This window comes from Miscanthus floridulus, chromosome 1 (assembly GCF_019320115.1).
Source record: "Miscanthus floridulus cultivar M001 chromosome 1, ASM1932011v1, whole genome shotgun sequence".
NCBI lineage: Eukaryota > Viridiplantae > Streptophyta > Magnoliopsida > Poales > Poaceae > Miscanthus > Miscanthus floridulus.
This window is the reverse complement of record NC_089580.1, coordinates 203,323,734-203,343,609: the sequence shown is the minus strand read 5'-3', so window position 1 is coordinate 203,343,609 and position 19,876 is coordinate 203,323,734. Positions and strand designations below refer to the sequence as shown.

Sequence of the window (19,876 nt, the reverse complement as noted above, 5' to 3'; positions counted from 1 at the left end):
GCAATGAGCTCGCTCAGTCTGCTAGTGTTGTCCTCAACCTCCTCCACCTGCAAGCCCACCTCTGTTAGAGCGATGAGCTCGCTCAGTCTACCAGTGGCATCCTTAGCCTCCTCCTCCTCCTGCAAGTCTGCCTCTACTAGAGCGATGAGCTCGCTTAGTCTGCCAGTGTCGTCCTCTGCCTCCTCCGCCTGTAAGCCCACCTCAGTCAGAGCGATGAGATCGCTCAACCTGGCAGTGTCGTCCTCATCCTTGTCCCCCTCATCAGATAACACAATCGGTGATTGAATGGTGCGACCAGCTCGCGTTTTGTGCTCATCTAACTTTTTTTCTGCATACCTTACACGAGCCACCTCTGCGGCATGATCCTCACTGCATCCAATCCCTTCATGTGTAAAATGCAATCAGTTAGCAATGCGATTATATTACATTTAAAATCAGGCAACGAAAAAAAGGCTTTCAAGCACTCACTGGCACATAATGCAACAACATGCTTGTTTAAGACCTGCATCTGTACTCTTGTCTCCTCCCTTGCCTCCTTCTTTGCCCTCTCCTCCTCTAACGTCCTCCGTCTCTCCAATCCCCATTTGTCAAGCCCAACATCGATCGGGTTACGAATACCGCGCTGTCTAGTAAACTCACGCATCTTATTTTTGTGATGTTTAACGAATAGGTTGACGTAGTCAGGTCCATATCCTCTCTTCCGTGCAATTACTTGCCTCTTCTTCAGTTCATCTAAGAACTTAGCTTGACCATCACAACATTCCCACCTGCATTTCCTAGTGCTCTATTCAAATAAAAAAATATATCATATATGTCTTAGCAAAAGAAATAAAATACGATTTCATGTTTACCACAAAAATAATCAACCTCATCATAGTCAACCATATGGCCACAATAATGGCCTATTCCAAGCTCCAAAGGGACTAGACTGTAGTTGGATTTAGCACCACATTCGCACTTGACTGGAGGTGCTTTGTAAATTAACCTTTCTTTCTTCTTTTCCTTTGCCTTTGGTGGCTCCGGCCATTGATTCTTAGGACCGTAGAGCCACTCATTGAAACAACACTTCGCAAATTCATAACGCTACAAGAGAATACATTAGTACACGCACACCAATAGAGATAAACATTTAAATAGATACACTTTTCCACTTACTTCGTGTTTGTTCGGACACACAAACTCCAACGTATTCTTAGGGTTTATCACAGCTCGATCTCCGTATTCGTACAGAGGAGGTTCCTCGAGTCGTCTAACTACGGCTATGTGCTTCTCCTTAGTCATCATTGGCGGGAGGTTAGGAGGGTGGAACCCAACGCTGGAAGTGCTCACGTGGATGTCTCCGTCTACACCAATCGTCGAAAAGGAGGTACCTAGGGTCAAACTTCTCTGCACCGTCGATCCACCGAAAGAAAAAACACATCTCATGATCCTACACAACAAGATTCCAATAAAATATTAGTAGCCTACTTACACAAATGAAGAAAAAAAGATAGTAGAAATAATTACTTACATTAAAATGACTGCATGTGTAGAAGCAACGCGTCACTGTGTCTGGATGTCTTGATTGAAACACGTCGGCCGGGAAACCACAGTCACAATTAGGGACAGGGAGGTCAGGAGGGACGGGGGCATCTTTGCTAGACGCGTCGGGGTATAATTCTCGAGGACGACCCCGTTTTTGCCAAAACTCCTCCCGATATATTTCTTGCATCTAACAAAACGGTTGTAATTTAACAAATAAAAATCAAAACATCACAAATTAATGTCAATGAGAACCATAACTACAATACAACCAATTTCGTTCTAAGAATTGAAAGCAATTAATATTAAACCCTAAACCTAGGGTTTCTCATTTGATGCACAACAATGAACCCATAACATAACAACATGCGCATCATTCTACGGTTGTATAATACAAATATTAAAAATTGCATCAAACCCTAAGTAATGACGATTCTTAGGTTGAAAAATTCGACTAATATATACCGAATCGATGCGAAAAAAACTAGGAGGGGAGTGAGGATACCTTGCTCTCGAAGATCTACGGATCAAATCAAAATTTTCAAGGTCCAATATGCCGATTCGTGAGGTAGGACGAAGTGAGGAGAGAAAAAACCCGAGAGAGAGGAGAAAGAAGAGAAAAAGGCTCGAGCAGGAAGGTTGGGGCCGGGGTTAAAATACCACCTCAGCGCCATAGATCATGGCGCCAAACTCGGCACCGAGCTCGGCGCCAGGATCTACGGCGCCAAGCTTGACGTTAGGATCTATGGCGCCGAGCTATCTGCCAAGTTACCACCACGTCTGCGTCGAGCCCAAGACCTCGGCGCTAATTTAAAAAAAAGGCTAAAAAATAAAAAATTCGGCCTGGACGGACAAGCACCTGTTCGTTTGATCGTTTTTATGGCTTATAAATCGGTTGATGCTATTTTGTTGAGTATGGCTGATTCGAGCGAACCGGACGAAGAACAAACACACTGCTGCATGCCATCCATGCATTTGCTGCTTGCATTATATATAATATTGTCTACCTCGAGTGCTTGCGTTCCTTCCTACGGTAAGCTAGACCTCACCCTGGGCATTCGGTCAGACCGAACCGATCGGTTCGGTTCCTCGGTCATTCGGTCAGTTCGGTCATCAGAAACCTAGGACCGATCGGTCTTTGCAAAAAACGAAGACCGAGGAAGTTCGGTCTCGGTTAGTTCGGTTCGGTTTCGGTCACGACCGAACTAACCGGACCTGAGTAGCGGCCACAAACAATAGCAGAATCTATAGCAATTTTCAACAACATGCTTGCTATTTGAAGGCAAAAAAATATCAACACAATATAACAGGAAGGAAGACTGGAAGAGTTCGGAGTCTTACTCTTATATACCTAGGGTTACATCAGTACATTGGACTGGGCCTCAATTCAATGGGCTTTCATCAGTACATTACGAACGAAGTCTACAGAACTACGGTCACTTCGGTCACTTCGGTTAACCGACACATATGACCGAACTTCTATCGGTTACTTCGGTTAGTTGGGAGCCAGGACCGAACTCATGACCGAACTTTTCGGTCTCGGTTTTTTCGGTCTCGGTCTTGGTCTTTTCGGTTCGGTCTTCGGTCTTCGGTTAATTATGCCCAGAGTTAGCTAGACCGACGGGTAGAGTTTAGAGTATTCCTACCTCAGAACTCAGAAGAGTGCAGTGCAGACAGATTTCTTTCCCCCCTCGTCTCGTCTCGTCTCCTCTCATCTCTTGCAGTTGGTTTTATTAGTAGTAGTAGCTAGTTGGAGCACAGCAGAGCAAAGAAAGGCGGCCGGGCGCGGGGCAATGGGGTCCCTCTCGCTCTCCCTGCTTCTGCTTGTGGCGGCCGCCGCCGTCTCCCTCCTGCTGGCCAGTTGCGCCGCCGCCGGCGGCGTGAGCTACAACACGAGCGATGCCGCCGGCATGCAGATGCAGTGGGGCAACGCCAGGGCCACCTGGTACGGCCAGCCCAACGGTGCCGGGCCCTACGACAACGGTATGCATGTATCTCTATCGGGCCGGGCGGGATCTATCTAGTAATCATGCATTTTCCTTACTTATTTGCTTTTGATGAACGAATTCATTCAGCCATGGCTCCTCCATGCATGCATGCAGGCGGCGCTTGCGGGTTCAAGAACGTGAACCAGTACCCGTTCATGGCCATGACCTCGTGCGGCAACCAGCCGCTGTACCGCGGCGGCAAGGGCTGCGGCTCCTGCTACAAGATCAGGTGCTCCACCTCCAAGCACGCCGCCTGCTCCGGCCGCACCGAGACCGTGGTGATCACGGACATGAACTACACCCCGGGCGTGGCGCCCTACCACTTCGACCTCAGCGGCACTGCCTTCGGCAAGCTGGCCAAGCCCGGCCGCAACGACGAGCTCCGCCGCGCCGGCATCATCGACATCCAGTTCGCCAGGGTGCCCTGCGAGTTCCCGGGGCTCAAGGTCGGCTTCCACGTCGAGGAGGGCTCCAGCCAGGTCTACTTCGCCGTGCTGGTGGAGTACGAGAACGGCGACGGCGACGTAGTGCAGGTGGACCTCATGGAGAAGGGCAGCCGGCGGTGGACGCCCATGCGCGAGTCCTGGGGATCCATCTGGCGCCTCGACTCCAACCACCGCCTGCAGCCGCCCTTCTCCATCCGCACCCGCAGCGACTCCGGCAAGACGCTGGTGGCACGCGACGTCATCCCAGCCAACTGGAGGCCAAACACATTCTACAGATCAATCGTCCAGTACTCGTGAACTGATGCCATGTTCGGCTGCTGGGTTTCAGCTGTTGCGGCTGGCTGGCCCTAGGTGTCGGCTACAGTAACTTGTGAACTGATTTTGATTCCATTCATTTCATCTCGTCATGTAAGCTAAGCTAATTAAGGGATTGCCATTGCCATTATTGCCATTTATATATCCATCATATATCAAAACGGATGTCCCGGCACGCCCTTTTTTTTTTTTTTGGTTTTTGGTTTTGTTCTGTTCCCGGCGGCCGGGGGGGCGGGCCCCTTCTTCTGCCACTGCATACCTGCTCGAGCACGTACTCCTGTCGTCCTTGGAGGGGATGCAGCGGGCAGCTAGCGGTGGGTGTGTAATGATAATCAGCCTGTCACAGGCTGAATATTATTTTTCATGTACTATTCACGTACTGCATTAGGCCCCGTTTAGATCCCACCCAAAAACAAAAAATTTTCAAGATTTCCCGTCACATCAAATCTTACGGCACATGCATGGAGCATTAAATATAGGTAAAAAGAATAACTAATTGCACAGTTTGCCTGTAATTGGCGAGACGAATCTTTTAAGCCTAAATAGTCCATAATTGGACAATTTTTGCCAAATACAAACGAAAGTGCTACAGTAGCCCAAAACCAAAAATTTTCGGGACTAAACGCTCCTGAAAAGTACCGTTGGCAATAGATAAGCTGTATTATCTGTACGTCTTATATATGAATGTACATGTGTCTTCATTCTTTGTTTGAACATAAAATTTGATTTGGTAAACTTGGAAACATAATATTAATTTGATCAAAGTACACCCTGTTTGGATTTACTAAGTTTATAGCATTGCTAACTACTGCATTAGCATCTGCTCCACTGTACTGCTAGCTTATTAGTGCAGCTACTAGTGGTACGGTACATGATGGTATGTTTGGATCTACACCACTCATGCTATTTTTTTAGCTGCTGGCTCAGCTACTACTAGGCCTGGTTTAGATCACCTCTAAATTCTAAATTTTTTCACTCTTTTTTCATCACATCAATTTTTGGACGCATGTATGGAGCATTAAATGTAGGTAAAAAATAACTAATTGCACAGTTTGGTTGTAAATCACGAGACGAATCTTTTGAGCCTAGTTAGTCCATGATCAGACAAAGTTTGTCAAATACAAACAAAACGTACTACAGTGTCCGGATTGTAAAAATTTACAATAGTAACTAGATCCGAACACGGCCGCCCAACCCCTGCAGCTCTCAGAAGTCTCTGGCGCGCTCACAGCATCTATGCATGTGCTCTCACTGCAACTCTGTTGGAACCTTGTGGCAGTAGCAGACTGCATTCTTTGTCGTGCGCAAACAGCAATACAAGCAGGGAAGAACATTGACCACAAGTCCACAACAGTCGGGACAGTTTGAAACGCGGGATTTTTTTTTCCGTTCCTGTGTTTTTTTCGTGAAATTGAATTGATTCCTGTGAAATTTCTGCGTTCTAAACATGCCCTTAGCTTACCAGGACTTCAACGAGGCGCGCGAATCTAGACTTAAATTTCATCTATCAACCATAAAAGTTCTATTAAATCAGACAAAACAGCCATTTTTAAAATTCAGGAATGAAATTGAACCTTAAATGATAGTCGAATGATCAACACCCTGTTCGCTTGATCGTTTATGTGGTTTATAAGCCAGCTGATGCTGTTTTGTTGTGAGAGAAAAACATCGTATCATGGCTGATACGATAAAGTGAATAAGGTGCAAAATGATTATTTCGCCGAATATATGTGGCAAACTAGGATTGTGGCAAAATAAAACTAACTAGCAGCCTAAGAAACTGCTACACGTCATGCTTTTGGCAGAGAGAAATTTCAAAATGATTCTTATAATTGCTACCAAATGCCTCAAAGAGAGAAAAAATTTACGGGGAATCACTTAGGCCTGGTTTAGTTTCCAAAAATTTTCACCCCAAACTATCACATCGAATCTTACGGCACATGGATGTAGTATTAAATATAGACGAAAAAAACTAATTGCATAGTTTGGTTGAAAATCGCGAGACGAATGTTTTAAGACTAATTAGTCCATGATTAGCCATAAGTGCTACAGTAACTAACATGTGCTAATGATGGATTAATTAGGCTTAATAAATTCGTCTCGCAGTTTCCAGGCGAGCTATGTAATTAGTTTTTTTATTAGTATCCGAAAACCCCTTCCGACATCTCTGAAACATCCGATATGACATCCAAAAATTTTCATTTCGCGAACTAAACACCCCCTTAGAAACCGATTCTCATTTTTATGTTAATCCAAATAAACACCTAAAACTTGGTTTCTCCTCATTCTAATTCTATTATCAAGAATCCAGCGAGCGAGCCAAATGGTTCCATAGAGTAATTCTGATTCATCATCTAAAATATTTCTTGAGAGAATCTAGATCTAAAACATTTCTACAAGAATCTATATCCTTCCTCGAATTAGCTCAAGAAACCCAAACCTTTGACATACATCTATCCAATGCATCATCGTCCTTTAGATGCTTGGTGCCAACATTTTATTCCAAAACTCCCTTGCATCATCCATCACAATAAGGTTTTCCTTGGTGGTGCTCTCTACAACGGTGTCACCGCATCTCCTTCGATTCCGTGGTGGAACTGAGATTCCACATAGACTGAAGCCACATGGGTAGACCTATAGATGCACGCGGGTATCAAAGCAAATTTCTATGAACATTGAAAATCCACACTGATGCACTCTCTTATCTCGAGTAGTATCCATCAGACCTATTCCCTTGTCTTCATCGAGTAAATCTTGATGACTCTCTACCTAAGAGCATCTCCAAGATATGTGCTATCTTTGTGTGGGAGCCAAATTTTAGTAATTTTGGAAAGAAATTGACCTCTAATAGCTTTTGTATCTGGTGAGCTAAAATAAGAAGTGATGTATCCCTACTTGTCGCTAGCCAGAGATAGCACGTTGCGGCCGCTCGCTATTCCCATCCCCCGCATGAATTCGTGCTCGTCCCTCTCGTTCTTGCGCGGACGGATTGTTTCCGACCTCCTACGTGCGCCAGCGCGGCGTCTTCTTCCTTCCCCATTCGCGCGCCTGCCGCCGAACATCCCTTCACCTCCCCATCCGCACGGCTCGCTTGGACGTCCCTTGCCCCGTGCGCCTCCAAACAACCCTTCCCTGGCGGCGCAACTCCCTCGAACGGTCCTTCCCCGTCGGCACAGCTGTCTCGGACAACCCTTCCCTATTCCTCGTCATCCACGTTCATGCGCCTCTCGGACATCCGTTCACAGTCGGCGCGGCAGCCAGCCGCCCCTTGCCCCCGTCGCGTCCTGACTAACTCTGACCTCCATGTGCACGATCTTCAGGATCTCACAGCATCTTTCAGGCAGCCAATGTGTTTTGCACCGAGATGCCAGGGGCCAGCCGCTTCTGTACCAAGCAGCCACGTGGCCATTGGGCAATGGGCAATGGCCGGCCGCTGGTTGGCCTCTCCAACAAGCCCGCTTTGGCTATCAGCTGGCCGGAGATGCCACAGATTGGATGCCCCACCGTGCGACGTTGCAGCTTGCGAGCCCATTTGGCAGCGGACGAATATCGAGGGATCAAATCTTTGAAAGCCTGATGATGTGGCAGATTTAAATATGGACAATGAAAAATTTACCTAGACTGTTGTAGCACTCTTTTTTTAGGCGATTTTCTATTTTACAAAATGGCCAAATCAAAGGATTTGGCATCTATTTTTAGCTCATCCCTCATAGATGCTCTAACCAAAGCTTTGATCACCTAGTCTGTGCTTCTTTTTAATTTGTCACGGATATAAACCATGTTGTCTTCTCTTTTGCAACATTGACCTAACTACAATTGTTGTTGCTTTTTTCTGCAGAGTGTTCCACCCAACCTTCTATCCTAACCCCTTGATCAAAAATAATTCCAACGGATCTAAAACTATTATATAGATCACGAAAAAACTTCAAAGCTTAATAAAATTGCGTAAAAATGCTGGAGAATGTCTGATGGACGAGGAGCTAAAATAAAATATTCAGATCTCAAGAAAAATATTTGGAAGTTTCAAATAAAAAGATTAAGCTCAAGGAGAAAGGAATCAAATCCCAAAAGAGGAAAATGCATGAGCGGTCCTTCAACCTGGCATGGGGTGCCATCTAGATCCCTTTACTTTCAAAATGCTAATTCTGTGTCATGAACTTGGCATCAGGTGTCATCCAGGTCCAAATAGGTCCAAACGAGTTCAGATGAAGACAAACTTTATATTAAAATTGTAGCCCTCGATAGGATCTACAACTTTGTAGTTGAAAAGTTTTTGAATTAGAACTGTTTAGGGTCCCAAAATACTATTGTAAGTGCGCATATTTTGAAATTTGAAATTTAAAATTATTCAACAATCTCGGATGTTGACATGGTCTATATGAAAGTTATAGTTATCAATACGATCTAAAAATTTGTAGTTGGATTTTTTTTATTTGAAGTTTTTTAGTATCCCAAATATGTGTTATAAGTTTATAGATTTTGAAATAAGAAACTTAGAACACATATTTGACATACTAAACGACTTCAAATAAAAAAAATTTCAACTACAAAGTTATAGATTGTATTGATAAATATAACTTTCATATAGACCATGTCAACATCTGAGATTTTTTGATAATTTTAAATTTTAAATTTTAAAATCTGTAAACTTACAACAGTATTTTGGGACCCTAAACAGTTTTAATTTAAAAACTTTTCAGCTACAAAGTTGTAGATCCTGTTGAGGACCACAATTTTGATATAAAGTTTGTCTTCATCCAAACTTGTTTGAACCTAGATGACACCCGAAGCCAAGTTCATGGACCCAGAATTGGCATTTTAAAAATAGAGGAACCAAGATGGTACTCCTTGCCAAGTTTGAAGGACCGCCTGTGCATTTTCCTCATCCCAAAAAGCTAGAAAACTTCCTAGGGAAAGATGATCATATGCTAAACATATTTTAAAAATTTTGCACATATAGACGCCTGGTGCGACCGACATGAATGCAACACCCCCATGTAATTTAACTCGTGACGACAAAAAATGGTAACAATCTAGCTAAAGCTTGGGATTTTAGAAAAAAAAACATTTGATTTAACATTTTCTATATATTTACAAACACAAAATTAACACCATTTTGACCGCACGGAGGGATGACATAGCTTATATATACATGAGTATATATATAATAATTGCGTTACCAATACACGAAGTATTGCCTCAATTAGGTACAGCCAAAATTCTTTGTGTTTGATATGTACCTGAGCTAGATTAAATTTCGGTGAATTATTATTAGAGAATAAGAACGAGGAAGCTCTCTCCGTATGCTGCGGGCACCGTGTTGTTTCCTTTCCTATTCTGTTCCTTGATTATATTAGTATAATATTAGATAGAAAATAGAGATTCTGTTTTTGAAATAAAAATAAATACAGAATATAGAATATATTATAGATCAAAGAATAATGTGCAGTGGTCCAGGTCCAGCCCATGGCCATGGGCCATGGGTGCACTGCACGAAACGAGAGGAAGCGAACACGTGTAGTGAGCGAGTGCGGCGGCGGCACCCGACGCGAGGGAGGGGGAACGCGGCCTGGGCCGGGTCGAGCCCAGCCAGTGTTCCTCCGATCCATCCAGACTTCCATCGATCGAGTTCGAGGCGTGCGTCTCGATTCGATTCATTCAATCTTCCTATATAATAAATAATAATATAGTCTGGTCTCCGCGCCATTCCTCCAGATGCAGCAGCAGCAGCAGCAAGAGGAGGAGCCAGTACCGCCACCCGCGGTCGCCGATCCCGACCCACCGCCGCCCCCCGACCGCGGTGATGCCTCCGCCGCCGCCACGCAGACGCTCCCCTCCCGCAACGCCTCCTCCAAGTACGATTTCGTCAAGGTCAAGGTGTGGCTCGGGGAGAACGCCGACCACTACTACGTCCTCTCCAGGTTCCTCCTCAGCAGGATGCTCACAGTCACCAAGGTACACACACACACTACTAAGCAATTCCCTCTTTCCTTTCTATATAATGCTCTCTCTCTCTCTATATATATATCCATCCATCAATCAATTAACCCGTCCATTGTTCCCCTTTGTTTTGTTTTTATATTCAAAACACACACACACACGCAGATTCCTAATCATGTCGCCATCAAGATTGCCCTTGAGCTCAAGAAGCTGCTTGTCGACAACAGCCTGCTTGATGTGTACCTACCTACGCATCTTCTTCCCCACTCTTCCATCTAACTATCCTAGTATTCATTTTCAACATGCTATATGCTAGCCTTCAACTATCTTCTCGAATACTCTATATTTTAACTCCTGCAACAACTCATTTTGAAGCTCCCAGAGTGATCTAGAGGCTAATCTATTCAAGGTTAGGTACCTTCCTGCTTCACTTGGCGGCTGCTGCATGCTACTTTATCAACTGATTACACAAACTTATAACTTCCCTCCTTCCACAGCTTATGGAAAAACGGGGATATGGAGAGGACTACATAAATCGCTATAAAATGATGACAAGGTACTCTGCTCTACTGGCCAAAAAAAAAAAAAAACACCTTCTGTTTCTCTCTAGCCGAGTATGTATGTAGTGATCGATGAGAAACAATGTGAACATTATGAGGCTTGTTAATCCAGAAAGAAACTCTTGTACAGCAGCGGCATTCAAATAACATGTTTCTGCTGCGCTCATCCCCCTATCGCGTGCAGGTTCCATCATCAAAGGGTTCCACTAGTAATTTTAGTGTGTGGAACTGCATGTACTGGAAAATCAACAATCGCTACACAACTTGCTCAGAGGCTCAATTTGCCTAATGTTTTACAGGTGGGTTTATTACTTATCTTCGCCAGTCTATAGCTCATGTCTCATATGCCTCGTTTCCCAACCCTTGTGCAATTGCAGACAGACATGGTGTATGAGCTGCTGCGGACATCAACAGAGTAAGTTGTGTCTTCTTTTTTGGTTGTTTGAGGAAAAAAAATATACATTCCAGTACCTAGTTCCGTTGCTGCCCTTGGTTCCTCCTTTTTGCAAAGATATGTGGATCATTCGTGATTTGAATTTGGGCACATAAATTACTCATGTGATTAACACATGCAGTGCGCCACTTACTTCAGTTCCCGTGTGGGCTCGCGATTTTAATTCACCCGAAGAGCTTATCACTGAATTCTGCAGAGAATGCAGAGTTGTACGCAAGGGTATGCCATATTTTATGCCCACGTTATCTGCTCTGCAGACGACATTGTCACTTTATCTGGATAAAACTAGCTATAGTCACTCCATTGATTTCTCTTGGTTACCTGATAATGTCGGCCCTATACTTCGTGCTACCTTTCGCTAGGTTTGGCTGGCGATTTGAAGAAGGCCATGAAAGATGGGAAACCAATTATTATAGAGGTATGCTGCCTTTTGTTGTGTACATTCAGGATAAATATCTGTGTTACCTTCATGTGTTTCTCACTATCCGATCACAGAAAAACCTCCCGACCAGACTTGGATGTCACATACCTTTCTCTCACTTTGTTTCATCAGTGTACATGGATGCAAACATGGATGGGTACGGGACACAAGACATGCACAGAATATATCAATGTCTTTTTTTCCAAAAAGAATATAAAATTGGCATGGTTATGTGTTAGAAATTAGAAAACATGCACATGAGAGCATGATTACCCAGAAATAATACTATCTAGAAAAAATAATTATGTATGTTTATATCAGCAGGAGGCTTAGATTAAAAAATTTGACCCGCGGGGGATAAGACAGCCCCCAGCCATTCTACTTATGATAGAAGGTAACCTTCTCACGTAAGTCGAGAAAACCCCCCGAATCCCTACCCCACCATACACAGCGTCACCATTGCCCATTTGAGAACCTGGGCCGATCCTTAGACCTGTGCTTTGGCATGGGATGGAGGCTTAGATACATCATTATGCTAGGTAGATTTAAGCATAGGTCTGCATATGTCTTGTGCTGTAAGTGAATTCTCTTGTGCATATGACTATTTGTATGATATGGCAATTATGCATAATTCCTTGTACCTATTGCAGAACCATGTTGATAAACTCGTTTATTTTAGATGAAGGCATATCCATTGGATGACACACCTCCGGTGCTTGTTGTGTTTAACACATTTATGCTTTCTGGTAGGGTGTCTGTGCTTCATAGGTCCATTGTACTTTTGGTATTTTGTTAGTGACCTAGTGTTTCAATTTGTTTGACACCAGATATTGCCTGTCTAGCAAATTGTAATTAGAATTTCTTTATTTTTAATACCTGGATTGGGGGTTTGAAGGTAGCCATATGATTTACAACATATACACCTTTTAGTACGGTGCCATATGTATAGATAATTCATATCTGATCTAAGTATCTCACTGCAGGGAATACATTTGGATCCAAGCATTTATCTTATGGATGAGGAAAAGAGAGATGGTAATTCCAGGACAGAGAAGACAGTAACGGATTCTGAAAATCCAGGCATCTCTGTAGAAAGGAAGACCGAACACCAATCCAAAAATGGACTAGCAGAGAACAGAATGAATCCTATGGAGGAAAACAAAAACTTTGTCAAAATAAAAGAAAGCATGCTGGAGGAAGGTAGAACCAGTGAAGGACTATCTTATGCTGAGAGCCATGAAACCAAGATTCACGATTCTGCACGTTCTCAAGAAAAAAATCCCAAAGATGAAAGTAAGAAAAAAAAGCAAGTGAAAATGATTTATTATTAGTATGTGGTCAATATGTCTTTACTCAAGTTTAAGGCAAGCTTGGGGTTTCCCAAAAAAAGAGAGTAAACTATCAAATTTACCAGATTAGTTTAAGGCCAGCATAATCTTTCTACAAACATCAACAAGTGAATGTGTGTGTTGGTGGGGTTGGGGGGGGGGGGGGGGGGGGGGTCAAATAAGGAAGCACAGAACAAAATCTTAAACATGCCCCAAATTTCCAGAACACAGTGCTATGCCAGGTTGTTTTCTGAGTTTTTCTGTTGCGCTTAAAAGAGAACTGTTTTCTATGCCTTGTAGGTGATGGGCACAAAGATTTGGACCAACAGAAGAATAACACCACCAAGAAAGACAAACCTGCTGCTGAACCGATAGTTGTTCCGATTGTACTGAGGATGTCTGATTTTGATCACAAAGTCTGTGCTCTCGTTGGTTTATATTTTAAATGCCTATCTAACTTTATTTTCATAACATACTTTTGGTTTTTACTGTCTTTGAAATAGCATTTGTAATTTGTATTGAATACATAAGAGGATTAAAAATGTCTATGTAAATTCTTAAAGCTCAATGTTACTGACCTTCTTGGCATAGTGCCAGCTGCCAGGGAAAAAACCTATCTATTTTTGTTTTATATCTGGCTGCACACACCTTTTGAATGAGAGCTGCTGATTTGTGGACCATATTTTTCATTCATTGCTTCTGCATTCTCGTTACATGGGTTATTGATTCATTTTTTATCTTCTCTTATGATTTGCTTTGTTGTTCTGTTCAGGCATTGTTAGAGGAATGGATAGCCACTAGAGCTTTCAGAGATAATTGCATTCCTCAGGTATCTATGGAAGCTTTGGTACTCATACAATCTACAAACTTACATTTCTTTGAAAATTGTTGTGCAACCCTTATACTTCTTGTAATTGATATAAAATGATAGGTCTTATTTGTCTGCAATGCTTGCATGAAGTCTTACCAGCACTTGCAGTCACCTAACTGGCAAGCTTTGTCATATATGTTGTATAAAGCATATGTATCCTGTGGCTGTGACACCATATGGAAGATAGTAACATATACTCAATGAAGGGTGTCCATGTGTCACACATGCTACACCTTGAAGTTCCTCTTTTAAGTATATCAGGGTCTTCCTATGGGTTAAGTATATATATAACAATAAGTTTATGCATGGTAGAGATGTTACTAATAAGCAGTGATTTTGTGGGGCCTACTTTCAGGTTTGCTACCTCATGCAAGTAGTATCTAACTCTTACATGGTGCTAACTTTCTGATGTTACTCAGGATCATCGGAAACTTATAAACAACCTTAAGCTTATTCAGGACTACCTTTGTTCTTTTGAGTCACAGGCAAGTTTTCCTTGATTGACAGGCTCGTATATTTTAGGTTGTTTGTTATCATCTGATGAACTTGATCTATTTTGTCTGGAGTTTGAGCGTGTAATTCTAAGCCTCTTTTAAAAAAAACTTGCTCAGGGATTGACCATTGTTGATATCTCAGCAAATTCGTTTCCTCAAACATTAGATTGGCTTCACAGCTATCTTCTTCAGGTACACCTGCTATACTCACTTTCTTGCTAGCCATTGTCCCATCTGTCGTTTTCTCTTTAATAATTAATAATGTCATGCTAATGTCCTAAACTGTAATGTGTCTGGGTGGAAGGTCCAGCTCCACTGGTTTTGAACATGATGAAGTCTCCAAAATACAACTTTGGCTACTCATGTCATTTTTAAATATCCCAACCCAACACATTGAAGTTATTTAAGATCAAAGTTGACTTCAAACAAGCCAAAAACTTTCGACCATTGTGGAAAAAACAACCACCCAAAAACAGCACTTCTTAGTATTTTTTATTTGTTAATTTGCCATTTATCAAGTTGTCTTAGGGGGGCATTTTGTGCACTTATTTCCCTTGGCAGTGCATCGAGCGAGGTCTTTTGGCTGCGTGTTCAGAAAGCTGCAATCAAGGGGGAAATTAATCGACATGACACTATGGGATTGTCCTAGAGAGAGAGAGATAGGTTACTGTTATGGATGAGGCATTTTCTTCAATGTAACCTGGTTGATGATATAATCTGTTGTACCGGCAAAGTCGCAGTGAGTGATATTACATACGATCCACAGTGCTGACTATTATTCATGCAAACAGAAGCATTCTCCCGGGCCCTGCTAAGGTTAGAATGGAATGCACACATGCGACTAACTGATTCACTTTCCTTTGCAGGACAAGGGCATGTAGTATCAGCTAGATACCGATATTTGCAGGAGCGAGCTGTTAGGTACGGAGTAGTATTTTGCTCGGAGACACCCAGGGTCCAGGGATGGGACGGACCGACGATCCTGTTTTGTGTTTGTCTCATTTTTCAAAAGTGGGATCAGAAACCTGGCTAGTGGGGTCCACCTGTCATTCTCTCTCTCTTTTTACCCTTTCTTTCTTCTTCTTTCATCCGCTAGCACATGGCTGCTCAGGGCGGCACTCGCCCGCACGCCGGTGCCAGGGGCGGATCTCGCTGGAGCGCCGCCCGTGTAGCTTCCGCACGCGACCGCTTGCCTCGCCTGCGCGCGCGGCTACCTGCCAGGAGCGTCGCCTCCGCCCCACGACGGAGCCTTGCCTTGCCTGACTCGGAGCAAGCCTCCGTGCCCGCGGCCGGCGACTACATAGGCTCACCGTCCGTGACGTCCCCATCCGTGACGTGAATTTTATAGGGGCAAGGTAAACTCGGATCTGTGCGGTATATTCCATTTCCATGGTGGAATATCCCTGTCACCAATCCAAGTGGGATAATCCCACCTAGGATGATCCCATCCCTGCAACTAAACACCACCTTAGAGTCTGCTTATAGACCTGAAACTCATGTGCAAAGTGATAGAAAATTGTGGGAAAATGTTTAAAAAATGCTGAAAAGAATCTCAGAACTGTTAACATTTATTTACTTTTAAACCGAAAAAGGCCAACACCGAAAAGAACGCACTCCATGTTAGGTCATATAAAGAAAATTAGACAACTGATAAACCTTAGTATAAAATGTAGGTCCTCTGTACACATTAAACCATTTCCAGTCTCTTTTCACATGGTATTGCTTATAGACTTGAAGCTTTAGGTGTCCTATGAGTCACATGCAAAGTGATACAAAATTATGTGAAAATGTTTGACAAAATGTTGCCTTTAAACTGAGGAAGGACAACACCGAAAAGAACACACTCCATGTTAGGTTATGTAAAGAAAATTAGACAACTGATATGATGAATCTTGAAATAAAATGCAGGTCCTCTCTACGCATTAAATCAGAATGTGTAGCTAATCTAAGAGTAAATTAACAATGCCACAAACAATAGTGTAAAATAAATACTACCATGCAATCAGAGAAAGGTATTCAATTGTCATTTTTAGCATGCATGTTTAAACAATGAAAGTTTCAATTAATCAATTGCGTACTAGTTTGGATCAGAGAGCAATAACCACAAACGGTAATCCCATGTATGAATCCACAAAATTAATCCACCTAATTGAAACTGTGAGTTTGGATCAGAGAGCAATAACCACAAACCGTAATCCCATGTATGAATCCACAAATTTAATCCACCTAAGTGAGTTAACTATATCTCATTGGTATAAGCCAAGAGGAAAAGCAGAAACTGTTATATTTATCCTCCAACAACATAATCTTTTATTCATCCAATGAAATGGTCCATGGGTTTGTCAAGAAAGGTACAACCAACCAACCGAACCCCCTAAGGTCAGGAAGCACAATTAAAGATGTCAATGGATACCCGAAACCCGACTACCGGATGGGTTTTACCCGATTAAGGGGCAGGCATGGGAAAGTTTCTTCACCTGTGGGTATGCTAATGGAGGTAAGCGGGTAAGGGTACGGGAACCTAGTACCCACACCCGTATTCCCGCGGGTAATATAGCCATTTAAGCACTTGAAACCACTCATTTGAATTTAGCCCACGCAGGCCCAAGTATTCGGTCCAGACCCATCTAAAATATATATACCCTGGCCGCCGACCTGTTGAAACCCTACACCCATTCTTCTCCCCTGCTGGCCGCAACTTTCCTCGTCTCCGGTCTCCCACGCCACACCCGCGCGAGCGCCGATAGCACAAGCAACCAGCGAGTCTCCTCCACCGAGTCCCGATAGGCAATAGCCTCTTTGCCTGCGACGAGGCCAAATATTCCCAAGTCCATGCGACCATGCATGCCAGCAGAATCTGGCACCGCAATCAACGAGCAAGAACTCCACAATGGAGACCCACCGGCTGCCACCATTTGCTTTTTCTAAAGTGCCTTTTATTAACTCATGAGCTTGTAAGCTTGTTATTATTATTATTTTTTGGTGTTCCGGTGTTCTTATTGCTGAAATGTCTGAGGCCGGTGCTCAATCGGGTACGGGTTACCCATCGGGTATCAATACCCACTCGGGTGCGGGTATGGGTACAAGTCTGTACCTGTTTGCGGGTACGGGTATAAATATTTTTCGCGGGTATGGGTATAGGATGTTAGTACCCAGTGGGTATGTAAGCTGAGGTAGCAAAGAAGTAAGGCTGAGACAAACATTTGACATATTGCCGTCTTTTCAGGCCAACTAATCAGTCATTTGCACAATCAACTTATGTGCACATATGGAAGCAAATATGATAAAAAAGATCTAAGCACGAAGAAAGCACAGCTGTGTCATACAGGACTGCACCATGCTCCATATCTGAACATGTTGTAGTTCACACATTTATTTGAGCATAAATCAATCCTGTATAAACAATTTTTGTGATCTAGGGGGGAGGGAATCAGGTCCCAAAGAGTTGCGAACCTATCTTAACTATTTACTCTGCTCTGATGAGTACATCAAAAGAAATATTAGTTTGTTAAGAAACAATTAGATCTGTTATGCTAACATAAGATCAGACTTATAGGTTGGCTGGGTCTATGTTGCCCTTGTCAGCTCTACTGAACAACATTGTCGAACAAAGCACAGTTACGGCAAAAGGATAAACGACCAAACTTTACGTCCTTAATAAGAGGGGGCTGTGTTTTTAGATAAGACCATGTTCTGCTGCTCAAGTCAGGCATACATGTGTGTGTAGGACTGCACCATGCTCAAATAAATGTGTGAACCATAACAGACATGACTATAAAATTATCAAGTATTAGGATGGTAAAAAACCCTAGGTAGCACAAAAGCAAAATGAAAACACAGGAATTTAATAGCTCTAACATACCAAGATAGAAGATAGAACAATGTATCTGCTAATCCTTTTTTAATGAAGGAAGCCAATAATAGCTATAGTTCAGAAATTAGAGGAAGAAGCAAATAAAAATACCCTGATACTGAAGGTCCATGTAATAGATTACCTTCCTAGCAAGCCCAACCACCTTTGTGCTGCTCTGAAATATTTTGAGGTAGTCAAAGACACTGGAACTATTGCAAGACAACTGGATTGTGAGAACTACTACCAATTTCAAAATTTCTAGAAATTGGGTTATAGCCTATGATAGAAATTAACCAAGCAAAGTGAGGGCACTATACATGCAGGTGAGGCCCTCCACGATGGAACCCTTTGCTTTTAACATAAATAACAACTATCATATATAAATAATAGCGCCCCGTGTGAGGTGTACAAAGACTCTATCTAATAGGAATAGCAAAACTGCTGAACCATCATTGGTACCTGTAAACATGGTTGCCTGTCTGAGAAAACGATCCAGAAAACTGTCGCTGCGATGCGGCTCTGTAAAGCTATGGCAGCGACATGGCTTGATCCCCCGTTAGGTTTTGTAGGAGGCTCCTATATTATATTACTATATACTGCTAGATTCCAGCGTGCAGCAGGAATAATGCAAGTACAACAATGAAGTCATAAGAACAGTTATTTATCAGTGACGAAACTATTTATCAAACGTCATGAGTGCATTCAGGTGCAAGCATCTTAACGGCGAGAACTTATGTACTATCCATAGTATACGAAGAGGAAATCGGTGAATATGAGATTAGTTTCTAGGTAAGTATTTTTTGGAAGCAGCCAGCAAAAAGAACAACTAGTGTAGGATTGCTGGGGACATGTCCTGTCATAAAATTCAAAGGGACCCTACAAGAGGGAAGAAAAGAATAGGATTCGTGTTGTGTGCCTAAACGCAGCTTAACCGTGCAAGTTAGAGAAGCTGGCACCTTATTTATGTTGAATTTGGTTGGTCTGCAGCATGATGGGCAGCCCCCAGGGTTTCGACGTTTCGTCGAGCCCAGGAGCACACGCGGAAGCCACGGCCGGGTGGCGATGGGAGAGACGGTCTTTTTTTTTCTTCTTTTTGCGAGAAGGGGAGGCATCAATTTGATTGGGCCGACTTGGGGTGATGTGGCTCGCTGCTGACCACGCAAAGCAATTAAAGGCGACGTGGCCACTCTAGTTGAATTCCGGGTGACGTGGCCGCTTCAAGCTACCGAGGTGAAACATGGGTTTGGAGAGGCGATAATCTGCATAATTTCTTTTTTGAAAACACTAATTGCATCGTGAGTCCATTCCTCAAATTTAGTGAAATAACTTTATTTCTCGTACTACTACTAATTATAAGCATAGTAAAATAATTTCATTTCTCGTACTAATATTAATTATAAGCCTAAGAGCATCTTTAAAAGTTTCCAACAATTTTTTCCCCCAAAACCATAGAGTTTTCCACTCACCAAAAATTATTGGAAGGAATAAATAAGACAATCTTCCACAGTTTTCAATAATTCACTCCTAAAATATAAAAGACATACATAAGAAATATTATACTATTTCTAAATTATCCTAACCATTTTTATACATCTTATTCTTTTTCACATCCTTCCACCTTAAAATTGGCATATGGATACTCGAGTGGTGGACACACAGATATATTCACACGATTGGTCTATTTT

General features: G+C 42.8%; 2 protein-coding genes across 4 annotated transcripts; both read left to right on the top strand.

Moving 5' to 3' along the window:
• Positions 1 to 3,196: 3,196 nt before the first annotated feature.
• Positions 3,197 to 4,416, top strand: LOC136451010 (expansin-B4-like). The gene is made up of 2 exons (XM_066451732.1): positions 3,197 to 3,504; positions 3,624 to 4,416. The coding sequence occupies exons 1-2, from the start codon at positions 3,315 to 3,317 to the stop codon at positions 4,250 to 4,252; spliced, it is 819 nt and encodes a 272-aa protein (XP_066307829.1). The 5' UTR covers positions 3,197 to 3,314; the 3' UTR covers positions 4,253 to 4,416.
• Positions 4,417 to 9,738: 5,322 nt separating this feature from the next.
• LOC136450994 (P-loop NTPase domain-containing protein LPA1 homolog 1-like) lies at positions 9,739 to 15,175 on the top strand. 3 transcript variants are annotated; one of them, XM_066451707.1, is made up of 15 exons: positions 9,739 to 9,907; positions 9,986 to 10,225; positions 10,376 to 10,449; positions 10,586 to 10,619; positions 10,708 to 10,766; positions 10,955 to 11,069; positions 11,148 to 11,185; positions 11,346 to 11,443; positions 11,587 to 11,642; positions 12,629 to 12,938; positions 13,274 to 13,389; positions 13,746 to 13,802; positions 14,264 to 14,329; positions 14,456 to 14,530; positions 14,900 to 15,175. In XM_066451707.1, exons 1-15 carry the CDS (start codon positions 9,743 to 9,745, stop codon positions 14,957 to 14,959), a joined length of 1,563 nt encoding a protein of 520 aa, XP_066307804.1. In that variant the 5' UTR covers positions 9,739 to 9,742; the 3' UTR covers positions 14,960 to 15,175. The 3 variants fall into 3 exon arrangements, with proteins under 3 accessions (XP_066307804.1, XP_066307811.1, XP_066307820.1); XM_066451714.1 differs by lacking the exon at positions 14,900 to 15,175 and adding an exon at positions 14,643 to 14,865; XM_066451723.1 differs by having other exon boundaries at positions 9,739 to 10,225.
• The last annotated feature ends 4,701 nt before the right edge of the window (positions 15,176 to 19,876 follow it).